General features: G+C 41.2%; 1 protein-coding gene across 1 annotated transcript in view; it reads right to left on the bottom strand.

The window, feature by feature from the left end:
* The window catches only part of CHRDL2 (chordin like 2), a 638,416-nt gene that overhangs the window by 206,559 nt on the left and 411,830 nt on the right, over positions 1 to 20,027 (bottom strand). Inside the window, exon 5 of the mRNA XM_086933239.1 lies at positions 15,730 to 15,823. Within this exon, the coding sequence (XP_086789365.1) occupies positions 15,730 to 15,823 (94 nt within the window). The remainder of the gene's footprint in view (positions 1 to 15,729; positions 15,824 to 20,027) is intronic.

Here is a 20,027-nt window from a genome sequence, read left to right as displayed (position 1 = left end):
AATCTGAAATCGGCCATTAAGGAAGCGCAACCTGTGACTTACCATTGAACATTTTGATAGCTCATTGACATACTGGGCCACTTTAACACCATCAATGCTGTTGGTATTCCCCTCCTGGTGCTGACCCTGATTTATTCCCATTGTTCATGACGAGCTCAGCTCGTCATGAGCATCGAAGGGGTTAAATGTATGCAATTCTTACTTGAACCTTAGGCAAAGTGGCACCTTTGAAAACCGGTGTTAGTTTTAGAGAAAAGAAGGGCCAACATTTTGGTTTTCTGGCAAACTCTTACCCTTGGAACGTCTTGGCCGGCAGTGGCTGAGGAAATGGCGAAACCTAATACTTCCTTAGATAAGCTGGCGTGCAAAATGCATTACCGTCCGAAAAGCTGCTGAGATCAACAAGGGCTGTAATGACTTAGATGAAACTCAATGCAAGAATTGTGTATAAAAAATTAATACATCCATCCAGAAATGCTCAAGGCATTCAATCCACAAGCCAAGAATATTGTGAGAGTCTGCCTTAATTATGTCATCAGCCTCCTGAAGTTAAAAACATTCCTAAATAAAAATACACACATATAGACCTACATAGAAGCACGTTGGGTCAGCCCTCGTTATCAATTGGCCTGCTCAACCGTCATTCACATCTGCAGCCGCCCACATTTTGCACACAGCATGGGGTAATGGCTCAGCCCATTCCGGCCATCACTGAGATGGCATTTTTCCTAATTCCATGTATGAAAAAGTACACTTTTTTTAAAAATCTTTTTCTTTATTGTCTTCTTTGTGTTTTTAAACTGTCTTTAGGTTCAGTTATATAAAGTTCTAATTATTTTCTTCTGTAATGTGCACTACTATTACAAAAGGTTTTCATACCTGTTCTAAGTGCAACATACGTGCAGGGAAGCAAGCAACCCTAGTGTTGTATTAAAATTAGATGTGGTGATTATTTTTAGATTTAGAAATTTGTATTACAAGACACTCATCAAGATACCACACTTAGGAGGCAGCCTTCTTGCTTCTTGGTATTTTTGTGAAATATGCTTGCGATAAAAATACCCAGAGCACCAGCTTTTCAAGGGCACATCTATTGGCTTTGCTGCTGATTCTCCACTAGGGATTCAGGCGTCTATCCGCCTCCTCAGAAATGTGCAGCATCTGAGTTTCAACAATATAAAACAGTATCTCCTTCGATTTCATGTCTAAAAACAGCTGCTTTTCCTCTGAAGCCCCAGTCCTCTGGAACAGTCTGCCTATATATATATATATATATATATATATATATATATATATATATATATATATATATATATATATATATATATATATATATATATATATATATATATATATATAAACGTGTACTCCACTCGACTACTCGACTCTCTCAGCGTTTCCACGCCGGCAAACTAGGGAGACGGACCACCAGGAATCAGCAAGATGTTTTTATTAAGTTCAAGTTCAGTAATTTGTATAGCGCGCTACTCACCCAGAGGGTCTCAAGGCGCTTGAGTGAGGGTGGGTGCATCATTTATCGAATAGCCAGGTTTTTAGCTGCTTTCTGAAGGAGAGGTGGTTTTGTGTGAGGCGGAGGTGAGTGGGGAGGGAATTCCAGGTTTTGGCCGCTAAATAGGAGAAGGATCTTCCTCCCATGGTGGATCTATTGATGCGCGGGAACACAGAGAACAGCTACGCGTTTCGGGCTAGCTCGCCCTTGTTCATATATATATATATATATATATGTATATATATATATATATATATATATATATATATATATATATATATATATATATATATATATATATATATATATATATATATCAAAGCAGCCCCCCACATTATTGAATTTTAGGAAACAAATCAAAACCTGACTCTTTAACCTCTAGTTTTCCCTCTGCTCTCACCTTACTGATATTCCCAATCCAGTACCAAGACACACTCGGGTATTCGAGCGCTTTAGAAACAATTTTACATAAGATAACACAACTCTCGAATAAAATAATATAACATCATTTACAGATGACTTTTCCTGCCTGACATTTGAACAGCAAGGATTCTACTCTGATGCTTTAAAAGGGGTGGGTGTAATACCACTGCTGTCAATAAACTTCATAACCCAGGTCCTTCGGGTTATTGTTGGGTTACCCCATTGACATGTAATGGTCTATAAACTATAGGCTCATATCCATGCTGACCTATGTGGCAAAAAAACTGAGCCAGCCATGCTGACTTAGATCCAATCACAACTTGAAGATAACATACTGTTTGTGAGTAACAATATAGATTCTGCACCTCGAGGGGCGCAGAAATAGTAGTTCTAGACCTTAAGTAACAGTATTCGATTGTTATGCTACAGAGGCTAGCCCTGGGCTGAGATCCTTTTAGGTTTGTTGTGGCATTTAATGTCTACTCTATGCATTTGGGTGGATAAGGTTGGGGGTGCAGGTGATTGCCATAGTCAAAATGAACTGGTTTTTAATGAATTCCCACTGAGTGAATCATATTGGCACAGCTTATGTCTGAAACACCTTGTTTTCCTGAGGGGCCCGTTGTGGATCTGCTCTCTCTATCACATTACATTTACTTTGTATATGGTCCCCCTGGTATGGATAGTTGATGCCCTGTGTTTGTGATTTCAATTGCACAACTATAGCACTCAGTTTCTTTTAGATTTCCAGGATTGCTTACTTCTTACTGAATAAGGAATGGTTAGTTTGTTGGAAATATCAATTCAATTCTGTTTGTTTCTTCAAAATTGATTTCAACTATAAAAACACTAACTACAACAAAATATCAAGGTAAAATAAGTATACAAAGACAGTGTAATTCATCATAAACACCCATAACTCATTTAAGCTTGTAAATTAACCCTCAAAGTGATAACACAATGTAAATAGGAAATATAGTAAATGGCCAGTCTATGTCAATTAAGACTCAAAATGTGTGTTTTTTTTTGCTTTTTCGCCCCAATACATTTCACATATCTAATGGTACTTCTTTGGCTTGTGACAAGTGTTTGACCAGACAGGAAAATAGGTAACATTTCGATCTGTTCGTAGAATGTGTGCGGGCTAAACGATAAAAGAAAAAGGGGTATAATGGGACAGATGTTGAAAACTATGTGTATCGATATAATAGTATTCAAGAAACCCATCTGCCCTGGAAGAATAGAGGGTGGCTTAAGGACCTTGGATTTGAGGTTGTTGGCTGTTTGCGACAGACCTCCACCATAAGAGGTGGAGCTATTATGAAAAGATTTGGGGAGGGGCGGGTTAGGAAAACTAAACCACTGGGACAATGGGTAATAGCTGATTTGAAATTTGGTTAAGTAATCTTGACCGTCTGCTCAGTCTATGGGTCCAATGTTAATGACCCATCTGTCTTACACCAATTAAGTATTGATTTAGCCCTATGGCCGCCTTTGCTAATAATGTGTGGGGATTTTAATTTGCACTTAGAGGAGACATTTGACATACACAGCAGTAATCCCTACATTGACAGGAAGAAAAATGTATATAGAGCTGTTAAAGGTATTGTTCAGGAATTTGGATTAGTTGATGTAGGGTATCTTAGATCCGGGGGGACATCTGGGTGCACTTTTTTCTCTGCCCCACACCAGAAGCACTTAAGGCTCGATTACTTCTTTGTTGCTGCAAGGCTTATTAACACTTCTGTAAATCTAGGGTGTAAGGTTCTCTCTAAGGTGATCTCTGACCACAATCCCATTGTTCTTAGCTTTGATGTAAATTTTTCACAAAATCCGAAACCCTGGTCCTGTATGATTTATCCTATATTGAACATATGAGTAAATGGATTCCTGAATTCTTTGAACACAATAGGGGATCAGCCTCTATTGAGGTAGTATGGATGCGTTTAAATGTGGGGTACGGGGTGAAACCCTGAGTTACTCATTAAGAAAACAAAGGGAAAATAGGAAGAAGGAAGAAGTGGAGATGAATAAACTGTGAGATCTTGAGATACAACTTATGCAGGCATGTAATGGGGGATTGGACACTGATAACATCCTAAAAGACCTACTGGTCCAGAAGGTCAGGATTCATCAGGGTTTTTCCACGAAACTTGCTCAACAACTTACTGCATTCCGTGCGGAGGTTTATGAAGTCGGGGAAAATTCAGGAAGGTACCTGGCTAAGAGATTGAGGCAGAAGGCTGTGTTCTCTAGTATAGAGAAAATAATGGATGATGCGGGGAAAACTGTAAATAATACTACAGAGATACTTGAGGTGTTTCGTGAATTCTATTCTAGACTTTATACAGAGGACGTTGGGTCGGATCTCAAAGCCAGGGTAACTAAGTTAATTGATCCTGTTGTAAACGGCACTTTAGCAGAAGAGGAAAGGGAGCAATTGGACTTACCCATTACGTGGGAAGAAATAGAATCCTCCCTTCTGTCCCTAGCATCGGGTAAAGCAGTAGGGCCTGACGCTATTCCTCTGGAGTTTTTTAGGCTTTTTTGAACCATTCTAAAGCCTGAATTAGTCTCCTTATTTATAGCAGCGCAGCAGGGTACTGCTCCTTCTTCCTGGCAAGAATCAATAATTACGTTTTTTTTAAAGAAGGATAAACCTTCCCTCTCTCCATCTTCCTTTCGCCCTATCTCATTGATAAACGCAGATAGTACATTTTTTCCAAGATCCTGGCTTCACGACTTTCCACCGTCATAACCCCACTGGTTTCAAAATACCAACACAGCTTTATCCCTGCTCGGGATATGGTCAATCATATTCGTCGAATTATTACTTTTTTAGACTGGGCCCAGGCATCCCGATCAAATATGGGCTTTATTCTATTAGACGCCGAAAATGCTTTTGATAGGGTTGCCTAGGCCTATCTGTGGGATATTATGGATAGAAAAGGATTTGGTCAGGGCTTCTTAACAGCTTTAAAGACTATGTATGTTGCCCCTAAAGCGTGTATTCGCATTAATGCACAAGTATCTTCTTCTTTTTCAATTACCCGGGGTACCCGACAAGGGTGCCCTTGTTCTCCCTTACTTTTCGCACTTTATATTGACCCTTTAGTTAATCGTTTTAATTTGGAAGAAAATATCAAACCAATTTGTCTAGCCAATGTAAGTTATCGGGCATTAGCATATGCCGACGATATTGTTGTCGTCAAAACCGATGTCCAGACTGCGGTGCTGGTAATCAATGACTTAGCTTCACAGTTTGGATTATTTTAAGGGTACAAACTCAATTTGTCAAAAACCCAGATTTTATGCTCAGGGGATAACCCCTTGACCAATTTCCCGACCGCTTTGGAGGTTACGTACCTTGGAATCAAAATCTCGTTACCTATATCCGGCATTCCGGAATTAAATATGAACCCGGTGCTAGCTAAAATTAACTCTATGCTAGAACGTCTAGCTCATCTACACCTATACCTGCATGGTAGAGCTAATGTCTTAAAAATGTTATTCCTACCTAAGGTATTATACATGTATCGCTCTATACCCCTGGAATTCCCTCCCTCGTGTTTTAAAAATCTAGAAAGGGCGACATCTAGATTTTTTTGGGGGCTACAAACGACAGCGGAAAGCCCACAAAAAAATGATTCTCAGGAAAGATTATGGAGGGTGGAACGTCCCGTATTTTCTGTTTTATTATTTTGCAGCGACACTCCAATTTATCAGTCCTTTGATAATCAGGGATAGAGCCTGAATCTCTGCCTGTAGTACTCTTTCTATTTATGAGATGATTTTGGGAGAAGTAATGAAAGCCTGTTTTCTCAAGCTGATAGAACCCAGTTATTATAAAAAAACGAAATTCAAGACACTGAAAGCAGCATTTGGTGTGTGGCAAAAAGTTTGGAAGCATTTGGAACTATCTAAATTGAATGCATACACACCCTTTGAAGTGTCTGGTCTATTGCCTTCCGCAATCTTTTGTGATCTACCTGCCATTAGGTGGAATTTAAAAGGTGTATGTTATTTGGGCGATCTGTTTTGTGATGGCAAATTGGCCTCCTTTCAGGAGTTACAGAGCAAGTGCTCCTTAAGTAAAAATGATTTTTTCAAGTTTCTTCAGATCCGCAGCTTCTTTCAAACTCATTATTTGTTTCAGCTACTAGTATGAATAAAGTCCCCCTCTTGGAACATTTACAAAAAAAAACATCAATTGGTACTCTGTACTCAGTCTTGATGAAGGAATTTGGGGGTGATCTAGATCAGTGCCAGGTTAAGTGGGTAAGCAAATGGGGGATACCTGATATTGATGTTTATGAGTCTGTTATACTCGCTTCTGAATTTTTGATAACCTGGATGATGAAACCTCTACATTTTATGGGCATATATGACCTTTACTACACTCCTAGCAAAGTTGTTAAATGGAGTTCGACAGTGGGGACGAAATGTAGTCGCTGCAGTTTGTATGCAGCCGATGTCGTACACATGTTCTCTCAATGCCCTAAGCTTGGAGAGTTTTTTCAAAAAATTTAGAGCTTTTTGGTTGTAGTTCTTAAATTTGATGTCAAGGTAACTGCAGAGCTGGTGTTAATTGGTATAGGTTCGGGCACCCCAAGACCTAAACCATTAACCTGTTTTCTTTTTATTTGCATGGTGGTTGTCCGAGCCTGTATCACTAGTGTATGGATTAATCCAGATCCCCCTTCCTTCTTTAACTGGAGGGAAAGATTATTATTTATGTATAACATAGAATCTGCTATGTATAAACTTAAGGGTGTCAAAAGAAGGGCTTTGGGAGCGAAAATATGGGCGCCAATTGCTGATTGGATCTAGATATTGCTTGCTCTTGCATTTGTAAGTAACTATATGTATGTTTTGAATTTGTGACTGTCCATTGTTGTATTTCCTTGCTTAAAACATTAAACCTTAAAAAAAAATTAAAAAAGATCAGAAGAACATTGGTCAAGAGCTTCAGATAAAGTCCAACCCTTTGGAAAGGTAAATATGTAACACACAATGCCCATTCTAAGCCTGATCAACACCCCACATTCATAAGTATTTGATTCCAAACACAGATCTGGCTCTATACCCTGTATTGTTTTCAACCACAGAAAAACATTGTTAGATGGGTTAGATAATTAATTACAATCTATTATAAGGTGTCTTCACACTAGGAATATCTATGAATCCCTATCCCAAAATGTTTCCACCTTCCTAAAAGACTGTGGTGACATGAATAAGTCTGTTCTTCCCAAATTAAGGCAAAAACTCTGGATATACTTTAACTACAGGATTGTCAGAAACATATCAGATTTTAATTTTTCCAATTTTTTGAGGGTATTGGAATAGGCTAAACGTAGACCCACTCATAAGGCACTGCATACTGTATAGTGTCCTCTAGGTAACTCAAATCCAACTCTTCTTGATAATTCAAGTGATGCGTAGACTATGGGAGGCTATAACTGCCTAGAAAATGTATCCTCTCCATTGAGGCTTTCGATATTAACAGTAGCCCCAGGCTCAAGTGTGTATCAAAGCGATGAAACGCTTTTGCTTCTATAGATGTCCAACATTTAATTTAATGGTATAATCCTGAGCGTGGGGCAATACCAAAAAACACCATGGAGTTGATCTCTTGGCACAGTAAAAGAAAAACATGATAGTAGTGTACAAAATGTATATATGTTATAGTACGCATATTATTGGTAAAGTTCCAAAATAGCTGCTAAGTTTAGAAGCAACAGGATCGCTGGTAAGAACAATGGTAGACTAAGTATAAAACCACTCAAATTAGTAAACATCACAACAGACGACCATCTTACTGCAATGACTCAATCTGGCCATAATATTGTTTCTAAAATGGTGGCCATCTTGTAACAGTTAAACCATAGTAGACATCCCCATTACAAGATAGGCACCCAGTTTAAAACTAGTCATCGCACAAGATGCATGACACTGCAGTTGAAATGATCAAGCCCAAGAGAATGTCTGGAAATCTGATGATATTTGATATTTGATATTTATTAATTTTTCTATAGCGCGGCTATCGCTCCGGAAGGAGCATCTTGGCGCTGAGCAATCAGAAGGAACCAACTTGATGGAAATGGGAATCATATGGCTGCGAGGACCAAAGAGTCGGGTCGAAGGAAGATCCAAGTCTTCAGAAGTTTTCTGAAAAGGGTTTCTGAAGGGGCGTGCCTGAGGTTAGAGGGAAGGCCGTTCCAAGCCTTAGCCGCCAGGAGTGAAAAGGTTTTTCCACCTTTCGTTTTGAGCTTAAACCTGGGTATGGTAACCAGATTAGCTCCTGATGACCTCAGGCAGCGCGATGGAGTGTACTGAGGGAAGCGCTTGACAAGATAGGAGGGGCCTGTGTTCTTAGTGGCCTTAAAGACAGTAACAAGGAGTTTAAAAAGGATCCTTTTGTGGAGGGGCAGCCAATGGAGGGTGTTGAGGGCCGCCGAGGCCGAGGACCTTCTCGGAAGTCCGAGAACGAGCCTGGCCGCCGCGTGCTGGACGCTCTGTAGCTTCTTAAGGGTGGACTTTTTTATACCTGCCAGGAGACCATTGCAATAATCGAGTCTGGACAGGATCAGAGCCACGGCCACTGATTTCCTGGCGGAAATAGGGAGAAAGTCGAAAAATTTCTTTAGCTGTCTAATGAGGTTAAAGCAGCACCCTGCAGTAATGCGCGCGTGGTCGTCAAAACTGAGGGATGAGTCGAATTGGACACCCAGATTGCGGGCCGATGAGACTGCACTGGGAGGTGCCTCAGAGTGTTGGGGCCACCAATCTTTTGGAGAAAAAAGGGTGTCTTTGCCTAAGGGTATAATCTCAGTTTTGGCGCTGTTGCACTTGAGGTGATTATTATTGAGCCATGCAAAGACTTGGGAAAGGCAATTCTGGAATCTAAGAGCGGCATCGGGGAGTTTTTTGTCAAGGGTGACGACAAGTTGGGTGTCGTCAGCGTAAGATGTTACAAGGATGCCATGAGATTCAATCAGGGTAAGCAGGGGGGCCATGTAAATATTGAAGAAAAGTGGGCTCAGAATGGACCCCTGGGGCACACCTGATAGAATGGTTCTTTCGCTGGAGAGAAAGGGGCCAAGTGAGACTGTTTGTGATCTGTTAGACAGAAATGAAGATATCCATTTCAGAGCGGTATCCGACACACCAATTTCGCGCATTCTGTGGATGAGGATTGCATGAGAGATGGTATCAAATGCTGCGGTTAAGTCGAGCAGGATGAGAACTGCGTGTTTCCCCTCATCCTGCAGGAACTTGATGGTGTCGGATAACTCGATCAGAGCAGTTTCAGTAGAATGGCCGGAGCGGAAACCAGATTGCTGAGGATGGAGAATATGGTTGTTTTCCACGAAGGCTTTTAGCTCAGCATGTACTATTTGCTCGGTAATTTTGCCTAATGCTGGAAGTAGGGAAATTGGGCGCATGTTGGAAAGGTCTGTCGGGGGTTTATTATGCTTTTTCATTAGAGGCTTTACGATGGCTTTCTTCCATTCAGCCGGAACAGTGCCTGAGCTGAGGGATTGATTGATGATGGAATTGATAAGGGGGTTGACGGCCTCAATGAGAAGATGTAGGATAGCCGGGGGACAGGAGTCAGTAGGGGCTCCCGAGCGGCAGGTCATGATGGCCTTCTGGGATTGAAGCAAGGATACTGGTGAAAAACTGCAAAATGAAGGTGAATCAGTGTTGTGAAGTAAGGGGGGGGGGTGGCAGGGGGAGGGAAATCCTTGTGGATGTTATTAATTTTGTCAACAAAGAAATCAGCGATTTGGTTACAAAGAGTTTGGGATGGGGGGATTTCCAGTGCCAGGGCTTTGGGGTGGGTGAAGGACTTAACAATATTAAAGATGGTATGTTGTTTTTGATTAGCTGTTTCTATAGCTGTGGTGAAAAACTCTTTTTTGGCTTTCTTTATGTGTGACAGATATAGTTTCCTCTGCCGAATGTATAGGGTTTTGGAGGTGGGGTCGTATGTTTTCCTCCACTCTCTTTCAAGGACCCTACACGTACGATGGCTATCGGTGAGGGCCTGAGTATACCACGGGGCATTGGGCTTCCTTTTATGGGAGATTGGTTTTTGGTTGGTTGAGTTGGACTTATCCAGGACCAATTTGTTGATCCAGATGTGGAAGTTTTTGGAATCTTGCGATACATCTCCTACGATAGTGGGAGGATGGGTAGGGAGCTGAGGATGAGACTTAATGGACTCAGCTACTTTCTTCCAGTTTATCGCAAAGGTTGAAGGGGAATTCTTACTGTGTGGGTGGGGAGAGGGTTTTGCCTTGATAGAAAAAGGTATAAAATGATGGTCAGTCCAAATTTGTGGGATTGGGGGGGATACAGTTATAGTGGCTGAATTGGTGCAAATGCCATCTAATGTGTGTCCGGCCGAGTGCGTGGGGGGCACGACCAGTTGAGAAAGGCCAAAGATATCAAGGGATTGTTGAAAGGTTAAGGTGTGGGGGTCTGCGCGGGATTCCAAATGAAGATTGAAATCGCCGAGAAGAGTAAAGCTGGGGTAATGAGTCAGGTGAGATCCAAGGGTGTCATCCAGGGAGTCCAAAAAGGGCGTGGCGTTTCCGGGGGGGCGATACACAAGTCCACCCGTAAGAGAGGTGGAGGAGTTAATGTGAATCACAAAGCCTAAGCTCTCACAGTCCTTGAGTGAGGTCAGTTCAAATGTGTGGAATCTAACATCTTTTCTGATGATGATAGCTAACCCACCTCCCCTGCCGACTGGTCTGTCTCGTCTGAGAATCGTGAAATCAGGGGGGAGGGCAGTTGCCAGATCAGGATTAGATGAGTCATTTAGCCAAGACTCAGTGATGAACAGTGCGTCTAGGTCATGGGAAAGTACGAGGTCATGGATATCTTGTCCATGACAAGCTAAGGATCTGGCGTTGATGAGTCCACAACGAAAGGTAATCGGCTTATGTAACGGTGGAGGGGAAGGGTGTGGGATGGTGCCAGTGGGTCCCAAGGATGACCATCTACAGGAGCGGCATGAAAATGGTCCCCAGAGGTGAGCAATGGGACGGTGATCCTTGCAGCTATGGCTTGATGTTGGCGGGCGCATATGATGAGTGCTGAAAGAAGGAGTAGAAGGAAAGAAATGAAAGAGAAGCTTTGAAAAGAATAAATAGAAAACTACATGCATGTTTTCCAGCCCAGACACTGAAGCACACTGATGGGATAATGCAAAATGTAGTATCTTACAGGGTAACAGAACAAAGGGAAGAAATGGATTAACCCATTGTCCTATTCAGTATATTGTCATGGAGACAACAGAATGTGAATGACACTTAAACAGACATAAACTCAAAACCCTTAATGTATATGCATAAACAGTTTTTTTCTGCTTCTTTAAGTAATTTTTAATTTCAAGGGCTCGCAGACAACTACACCTGCCTTGCCCTCCCAAGAGGGTTGAGCAAGAATTATCATAGTGACAATTTTCTTTCCCCAGGGTAGTTGAAGGAATACACTAATCCTTGCTTTCTTCAGTAACCTGAGGTTCCATGTAACAAAATGTTTCTCTAAAGGCATCAACAGAGTGTAATGAAAATCCACCCCTAAAAACCTACTGTTTATAAGGTATGCTTTTACAAAAAATAAGTCAGTCCTACTGTCTTTGTCATAACTGTCATAATAAACAAATCAGACCTGTGGTGAATGGGATAACTTACCTCTCCCAAGTGAACCACTCAGACCTGTAACCTTTCTTTCTCACAAGGCAGTCATCACGCATAAAAATACAAAAACGTATACAATTACAGTTTGGCAAAACAACATACAACCCTTCTAAAAATGTCTAACAATAATTATTGCACAGCAAATCTACAGCCCAAAAAAAGTATCAGAGGGGGTAGTCAACACTAGAACCCTTACTTACTTAGTTAATCTGTGAGATTCCAAGTAATAAATTACCACTTTGTAGCCTGCAAACCAGCGTATTAGCAATCCATTTTCATACGCATATAGGTTTGAATAAATGCATTTCACAACAGGTAAGTTAGGCCTAGTAGTTTTGTCTTAACATTTCATAATAACCAAATCAACATAAGGCATCTGACATAGCATTTACCCGTTAACTAATCAAGCCCATTGCCTTCATTGTTGGCTTGTTGCCACTAGGCAGAGTGTCATAAAATACAAATGTATACAAAATTACTGTTCATAAAACAATGTACAACCCCTCTGAAAATGGCCTAACAGGCATTATCACATTACAAACCTTTACTTTCAAGTGCTTGGAAGAGGGGGTGGCCAAATTCAAAACCCTTGCCTGCTACAGTAATTTGTTAGATTCCATGCAACACAATGATCTGTCTACAGCCTTTAACAGCGTGTAATAACAATTCCCCCTTAAAGGCCTATTGGCTTTAACTAACACTTCTCGCAGCAGGCCTACATCCTTTCATAATAAACATATCCGGCCTATGACTTCTGATATACAATTTCCTAAAGACCCAGTGAAGCCTTTAGACTTCAGCGTTGGTTTGCCACCATAATCATCACAGGCCTTCTGAATTCTGCATAAACTTTCCCATAAGCCAGCCTACAGGCATGCAGTCAGAAAATGAGAACATGTACACACAGTTACAATTGGCAAAACAATATTCAATACCTTCTAGGACATTTAATTGACAACGTGCAAATCCCTTACCCACAATAGGGTCAGACCAACACAAACCGTTTCTTATTGTGCTAATATGCGAGAATTCAAGTAACAAAATGCCTCTCAACAATCTTCGCACAGTGTAATGACAGTTTACACTTAAAGGGCAATTGACTTTAACACATGTTTTTCGCCATAAATAAGCCAGACTTTTTGCCTCAATCATAACTTTTCATATTAAACTCATCCGGCTTTTAGACATGATCAGTGAATTGTCCCAATAACCAATTCAGTCCGGCTGTATTACGTATAAGCTCTCCCAGATGGTACAAGGTGCAACACAAGCTATCTTTTTCAGTAGAAGCACACAACCTCTCCCAAGAAAAATCTATGCTCTGGGGTCTCAACATCTGAGTGGAGCCAAAGCCTCACTCTCAGTAGTCTTAACATTACTAATATGTACAAAATTTCAATTGGCAAAACAATATAAAACCCTTCTCAAATCAGTATATCAGTGCTTTTCAAAGTTCAAATATTCTATCCCTCAGGGTAGCTGCGCACATTATAAGTCTAAATGAATAAATAAATGAAATACCTTAAGGGTTTGTCACAGGAGGTAACCAATACCAGAACACTTGCCTACTACAGTAACCTGTGTGAAACCCTATAATGAAATTCCTGTTCACAACAGTACTTAATTTGTCAATAATAAGTGCTGGTGCCCAAAGTTTTTCTCAGAAGCATTCAACCAGTGGTGGCAAATGTCAGGATTGGTGAATACCACGGTTGCGCAATGTGCACCCCACGGCATGACTCTTTCTTCCACCTCTATGAACCCTCTTCTCCTCTATTTCACCCTTGTAGGTTCTTTTTCATCCACGTTTTCTCCCTTTGTCGTGGTTTCTCCATCTTTCCCTTTCATCTCATTTCCTCATTTCGTATTTTTCTATGCTCTGGGTCTGTAAGTCTGATAAGGAAAATGTAAGTGCCGGTCCACATAAAGAGTGCTGGTGGGTCCACCCGCAACCACTGGCTCAAATTATGCATTTGGTCTGAAAGCTTTAACACAGTATAGTGACAATACACCATGAAATGGCTATTGCCTTTAATATGTGCTTTCCACCATAAATAAGTCAGGCCCACTGCTTATGTCATAGCTTTCTATAAGACGAACAGTAAAAACTCAGTCATGCTGTGTTTGGCGAAACCTTCTTAATATGCAAAAAGTGCACTATAAGGACTCTTTTTCAGGAAAGCAAACCTCTGCCCAATCAAAATCTGTACTCAAGAGACTCAACACTGGGGGGACCTTTCTCTCAGTAGTGCTTCTAAAAGCTCTTTTTTGTTGATCTCATAAAGTATAGCAACATTTATGCTGTCAATTCAGACACAAAAAGGACATAAAAAGCTTATGATGTAAAAAGCCATGTGTTCAATAAGGGATGCTCATGGTTTTGCACTGGTCAGACCCTGGGCATTTCTCCATCCATAAAGTATGTGTATGGCCTGTCTTCATGTGTGCAAATAAATCTGTGCACACATTGCATTTGCAAGGCAGTGTTTGGACCATATGAAGACTGTCATGCCAAAAACAAACTGCTAAAAAAGTTATGAAATTCTATGTCCTCGTGTAATTTCACTAAGCGCTAATGGAGATTTCAAATAAAGCCAATTCTAGAGTAGTCTAACCCTAGCAAAACAGAGATAAATAAGGTAAATTAGAACATTGGAATGTTAGGACAGCCATTGAAGGCAATGAAATGCTCCGGGTTTCTAATGCCAGGTAGAAGCCCGGAGCATCAACATTCCAAGGTTTAACAAAGGCCTCATGCAGCCCGAGGGGATTACAACCCCCTCGGGCTCCGTGAGGTCTTTGTTTTACAAATTAGAACATTCTGCCCTATACGGGTAAAATTTTCTAATAGCCTTAGAGCCCTCCGTAGATGCTTCTACCAGCCGTTAAAAGCCTGCTCCTTTGTTAAAGGCCAATGCTGGAGCTGCCACAGTCATTATACCTGGTTTGTGAGAATAGGTTCATATGATAGCCTGAGTGAGAACACCTTTGATATTGTGGATATGTGGAAGAGGGGCGCTCCAATCGTAATGGTAAGCGTATGGCTGTGCTTAAGCACAGACTGAAGTGAAGAGGACTGAGACAACTGTTTGAGAGAGACATGATCTCAGAGTCTGATAGACATTTGTAGAGTGGAAGCCAGTTTTATGAATGACTGCCTTTGCTAATGGTTGTCTCAGCCACCGAGGGTGAGTTTGTCATTCTATGTCAGCTGAGTTAGTGTAAGTTTTGATGATGGTGGTACTGGTGGTGTGGTATTGGTGGTGTTGGTATTGCTGGCGTTTTTACTATGTTGATGATATTGCTGGTGTTGGTAGTGATGGTATTGGTGATGCAGTATTGATGGCATAATATTGGTGATGGTTTTGATGATACTTTAGTGATACTGGTGGTGGTATTGGTGTTTATGGTGGTGGTGATTTAACTCTATTTTAAAATACAGCATCTCAGAGTCTGATAGACATTAGTAGAGTGGAAGTCTGTGTTATGGATGACAGCCTTTGCTAATGGACGCCCCAGTATCCCAGGGTGAGTTTGTCATTCCATCTGAGCTGAGTTAGTGGAAGTTTTGATGCTGGTGGTAACAGTAGTGGTACTGGTGGTGTGGTATTGCTGGTATTGGTAGTAAGGTGCCATATTGCTAATGTTATTTGTGATGGCACTGATGATGCAGTATTGGTGGTATCATACTGGTGATGGCATTGGTGATACTATAGTGATATTGGAGGAGGTATTAGTGTTATTGGTGGTGGTGGTTTAAGTCTATTTTTAAATACTGGTTAGCAAAGGCTAAGGCTGTATGCAGACCTATAAATCTGAATGCAAGTTAATGTGTCCACAAGATTCTGCTCCGTTACAAATTCTTAGATGGTCATCACAATTTTTCAGGGGTGACGTAATGTGTTTCTAATGCTCCGTTGTTTTGACAGTCATGGTATATGTCATATTAATCCAATTTGGATACATTGTTGCAAAGAACAAAACTAGCTGAAACAGTAAAAAGCCCACACCTACTAGAGGTAAAGTCTATGTCAATTGGAGTTTTGACAGTCTATTTTACAGTATTTCTTATCCTGTTATCACCTTTACAGACGGGACAGCAGGAATCTGGAATGGCCATGGAAGAAGCGCACACCAGCTCTGGGCAGGTCACCAAACCACAGTAGATCTGTCCATCCTGCCAGGTAGTAGAAAGAAAGGCAACAGTTAGAGATTATTTACAGATTGAGTTGCAGTTTTGTATAGTGCACACCAGAGTGTTTTACAGAGATACACTGGGGCTATTACTCCAGTACTGCAAAATGCTATTCACAAACCTATGGCACTCCTATGCATTTTGTGCAGAGATCTCCATACATGTAGATATACGTTTCAGTAGTAAATGGGGAGTGACAAGAGGAAGTTGCTCGAAAATGGAGTATACTTATGACAAAATGGTGGGTGTTTAGGGATATTTAAGGAGGGGTTTAGGGAACAATATGAGAATACAAACACAAACACACAAAAGAGTAAGCTCATTGCGATATAAAAACAACACTTTTAAAGTTAGGACAGGATTAAACTATTTTGACCCTAAATATGTCAAAACAGGTGCAAATGTAATCCAGACCAGCCTATGGGTAATTAAAGCACCACACACGACCAAGCACAGGTACTGCAACAGACTCCCACAGAAAACAATGAAGGCAGGGAAAAAAATAACACCCCATAGGAACTAAAGTTTGAATAATTAAATTATTTCCACCAAACACACACACAGAGCAAAAAAATGTATGCAAATATTAAATACGCATTTTATTATTTTGAATGTTAATTATATTACTTCATTTTAAAAATAGGATAAGCTGTTACAATTTTATAATACAATAACAATATTTTACATTAATTAAACATACATATTTAGCACAAGTAACTACATATAAATAAAAATAAGAATGTTAGTGACTGCAGGAGTTTTTTTATTTATAAATTAAATGAACATATCTTAACTAAATAATGGTTCGATACACATTTAATTTGATGAGGTAATATTCTATAACATTTTGTTTTATTAAATTAGTTCTAGATTAAAAATAAATATTTAAGATGTATTTATATTTGACATTAGAATATTTTATTATAAGAAGCGCTAATAATCTTTCCTGTACCACCATAGGGAAATCTCAACTACAGTGCCGGAGAACTCCATCTTTGTGTGCAGAGGTATTAGTAGTAACTTGACACTTTTAAATCCATTTGCAGGAGGCTCCACCACCTGTTTTGAGGGGGTGGTAACATGTAAGTCTACACCTAAGACTAAATCTACACTGAAATGATGAACAGCAAAAAATGTAGTTACAACTCGGTGTAACAGTAAACATTCACATGAAGAAGTATACACATCATCATCATCAAAATCTCTTTATGCGATTCAAAGAATCATTAGAGCATACAAATAAATCCTTTAAAACATTTCGGTTTTGACCCATCTAGTACAAATATAAAAAACATATTTTCAAGAATACAATATTTAAAAACAAAACATATAAAAATTATACGTTTCTCTGAGATAACGCGTTATACCGAGATTATGACTTCTTTCAGGAATGTTGTAAATGCAGTATATAAATTACTATTCGATTGTCACATACAACTCCAATTCTGTCTCAAGTGCAGAGAGAACACATTTGAATGTTTAAAATGTTTAAGAAAATTTGACATTTTTTGCCCTTTCTTACTCCTTATAAAGCTGGCAGCCAACAGAAATTTACTAACGCCCAGTACCACAAGTTGGGAGCATTCAGATTTTAATACTCTTAGTACCTCTAGATAACTTCGACTATTCAGTCTTCTGCAGAGGGGCTTAATCCACTTTCATCTAGGTATTGCATAAGCTGTGCAAAAAAACAAGACGTGCGCAATATCCTCGTTCGCGCCTAGTACGCACGACGTGCATCTAGAATCCCTTTCAGTCAAGTCAGATTTTACCCATTTGGCAGTGAAGGTATTGACTTGAATTATCCCATAGCTAAATTTCAAGTGGGGGGAATTTTCCCAATTACGGTTCGAGCTCGTCTAAAAAAGGCTCAAAACTCGGATACATTTTAAAAGACAGAAATTGTGATGTCAGCCTCCCTGCCTCGGGATTTAAAGTGATTTTGTGTAAAATAAATTCCCAATATACATTCCTGATATCTCTATTTGAGTCGGGGATCAACAAGTTCGGGTTTGCTCAATACCGACTCAGGCCTAGATCTAGAAGCCATTTACGGACATGGGCCAACCAGGGCAGGGTAACATACACATCCAGTTGCAGGAGCTCCCTCAGAGTCTGTCTATAAATCTCTAGTTCTACTGTTAAATAGATTCTAATCCAGTAGGCCAGAAGTCTCCAAACAGCTAGATGATTAAGCCTTTTTATCCCAATATCCTATGTGAGTGGGGTCATTGGGGTATTTTTTGGTAAGCGCGTAAACATTCTCAGGATTTTATTTTCCCCAATAATTAATGACTGTAAATTGTCGCCTCCCCATAGCTCTGATCCATAGAGCGAGGCAGTTTGCGCTCTGGCTTTATAAACTTCTAGCGCAGGAGTAATGGCCTTAGATACAGTCGAATGCTGCTTCTTCACGATAGGGATAGAATTCTGCATTAACATGATATTGGATTTGTTTATTTGTGTCTTCCATGTGAGTTTTGAGTCTATTGTGAGGCCTAAATATACAAAGTTTGGAACACACTTCCAAGCTCCCCATTCATAGCTAATCTTTTTTAGAAATTTTTATGTGGTTTGATAGCCATTTACTTCGTTTTATTAGGGTTTATCTCTAGTCCTTTTATTTTACAATATTTGTCAAGGCTATCAAGTAGGTTTTGGAGGCTCCTCGGGGTTTGTGACAGCAATTTTGTGTCATCAGCGAATGTGAGAGCACAAATATGCTTGCCTCCAAGCTTGGGTGCGTCGAGTAAGGCCAGTTGCAAGTGCTCTACCATATCATTCACATATAATGAAAACGGTGTGGGCACCAGGACGCAACCCTGGAGCACCCCGCTTCTGCAGAGATTTCCACAAACAGCCTCTTGGGATGGAATCGAAAGCTGCCATCAAGTCGATGAAGGCAACAGATCCACACTGACCCAAAGACCACCCTCAGAGGAACCCTCATCTACAGACCCCTGGGCCCACTCACACAATTCAGTGAAGCCATCGCCGACTTCATCAGCCCGCATGTCCTCGCCACATCAGACTACATCCTCTTAGGGGACCTGAACTTCCACCTGGAGAACAACAACGACAACAACACCTTCACCCTGCTCGACAACCTCGACAACCTCGGACTCAAGCAACTGGTGAACACCCCCATCCACTATGCCGGCCACATGCTCAACCCCATCTTCTCTGCTAGTGGCCACGTTACCTTCAGCTACTCCACCGGACTACACTGGATCGACCACAGCTGCATCCATTTTACCTTTAAGAAAACCACTTTCCACCACCGCCCGCAACAGATCCCCCACAGATGCTGGATCAAAGTCACCACAGACCAGCTAGCCACATCACTGAGCCAGAACACACCATTAGACACCGCTGACACCAACGACGCAGCCCGCAATCTCACACAGTGGATCACAACTGCGCCAACGCCCTCGCACCACTGAAGAACCCTCCAGGCAAGCCCGGCAACAGGAAAGCCACATGGTTCACCGACGACCTCATAGAATCAAAGAAATCCTGCCGAACCCTCGAGAAAACCTGGCGCCGCAAACAGACGACAGAAAATTTGGCAGCCCTCAAGAACGCCACTCGCAAATACCACTAGCTGATCCGCACCACCAAAAAGACATCATTCAAAGAGCGGCTGGACAACAACATACACAACAGCAAGGAACTCTTCAGCATCGTAAAGGGGCTCTCCAACCCCAGCACCAGCAGCACCGACATCACACCGTCATAAGACCTCTGCAACTCCCTTGCCACGTTCTTTCACCGCAAAATCACAGCAACCGATGACATCAGGACCCCGCTTGACAATGGGGAAACAACCGCTCTCATCCTCCTAGACCTCTCAGCCGCCTTGATACCGTCTGCCATCACACCCTAATAACCCGCCTCCACAATGCTGGGACCCAAGGTAAAGCCCTGGACTGGATCACCTTGTTCCTCTCCAACAGAACCCAGATAATCCGCCTCCCTCCCTTCCACTCCGCGGCCACGGAGATCATCTGCGGCGTACCCCAAGGCTCTTCGCTCAGCCCAACCCTCTTCAATATCTACATGAGCCCCCTCGCTGCCATCGCACGCAAACACAACCTCAACATCATCTCCTACGCCGACGACACCCAGCTGATACTCTCCCTCACAAAAGACCCAGCCACCGCCAAGATCAACCTCCAGGAAGGAA

This window comes from Lissotriton vulgaris, chromosome 8, assembly GCF_964263255.1.
Source record: "Lissotriton vulgaris chromosome 8, aLisVul1.2, whole genome shotgun sequence".
In the NCBI taxonomy this organism is placed as follows: Eukaryota; Metazoa; Chordata; class Amphibia; order Caudata; family Salamandridae; genus Lissotriton; species Lissotriton vulgaris.
This window is presented reverse-complemented; position numbering and strand designations above follow the sequence as displayed.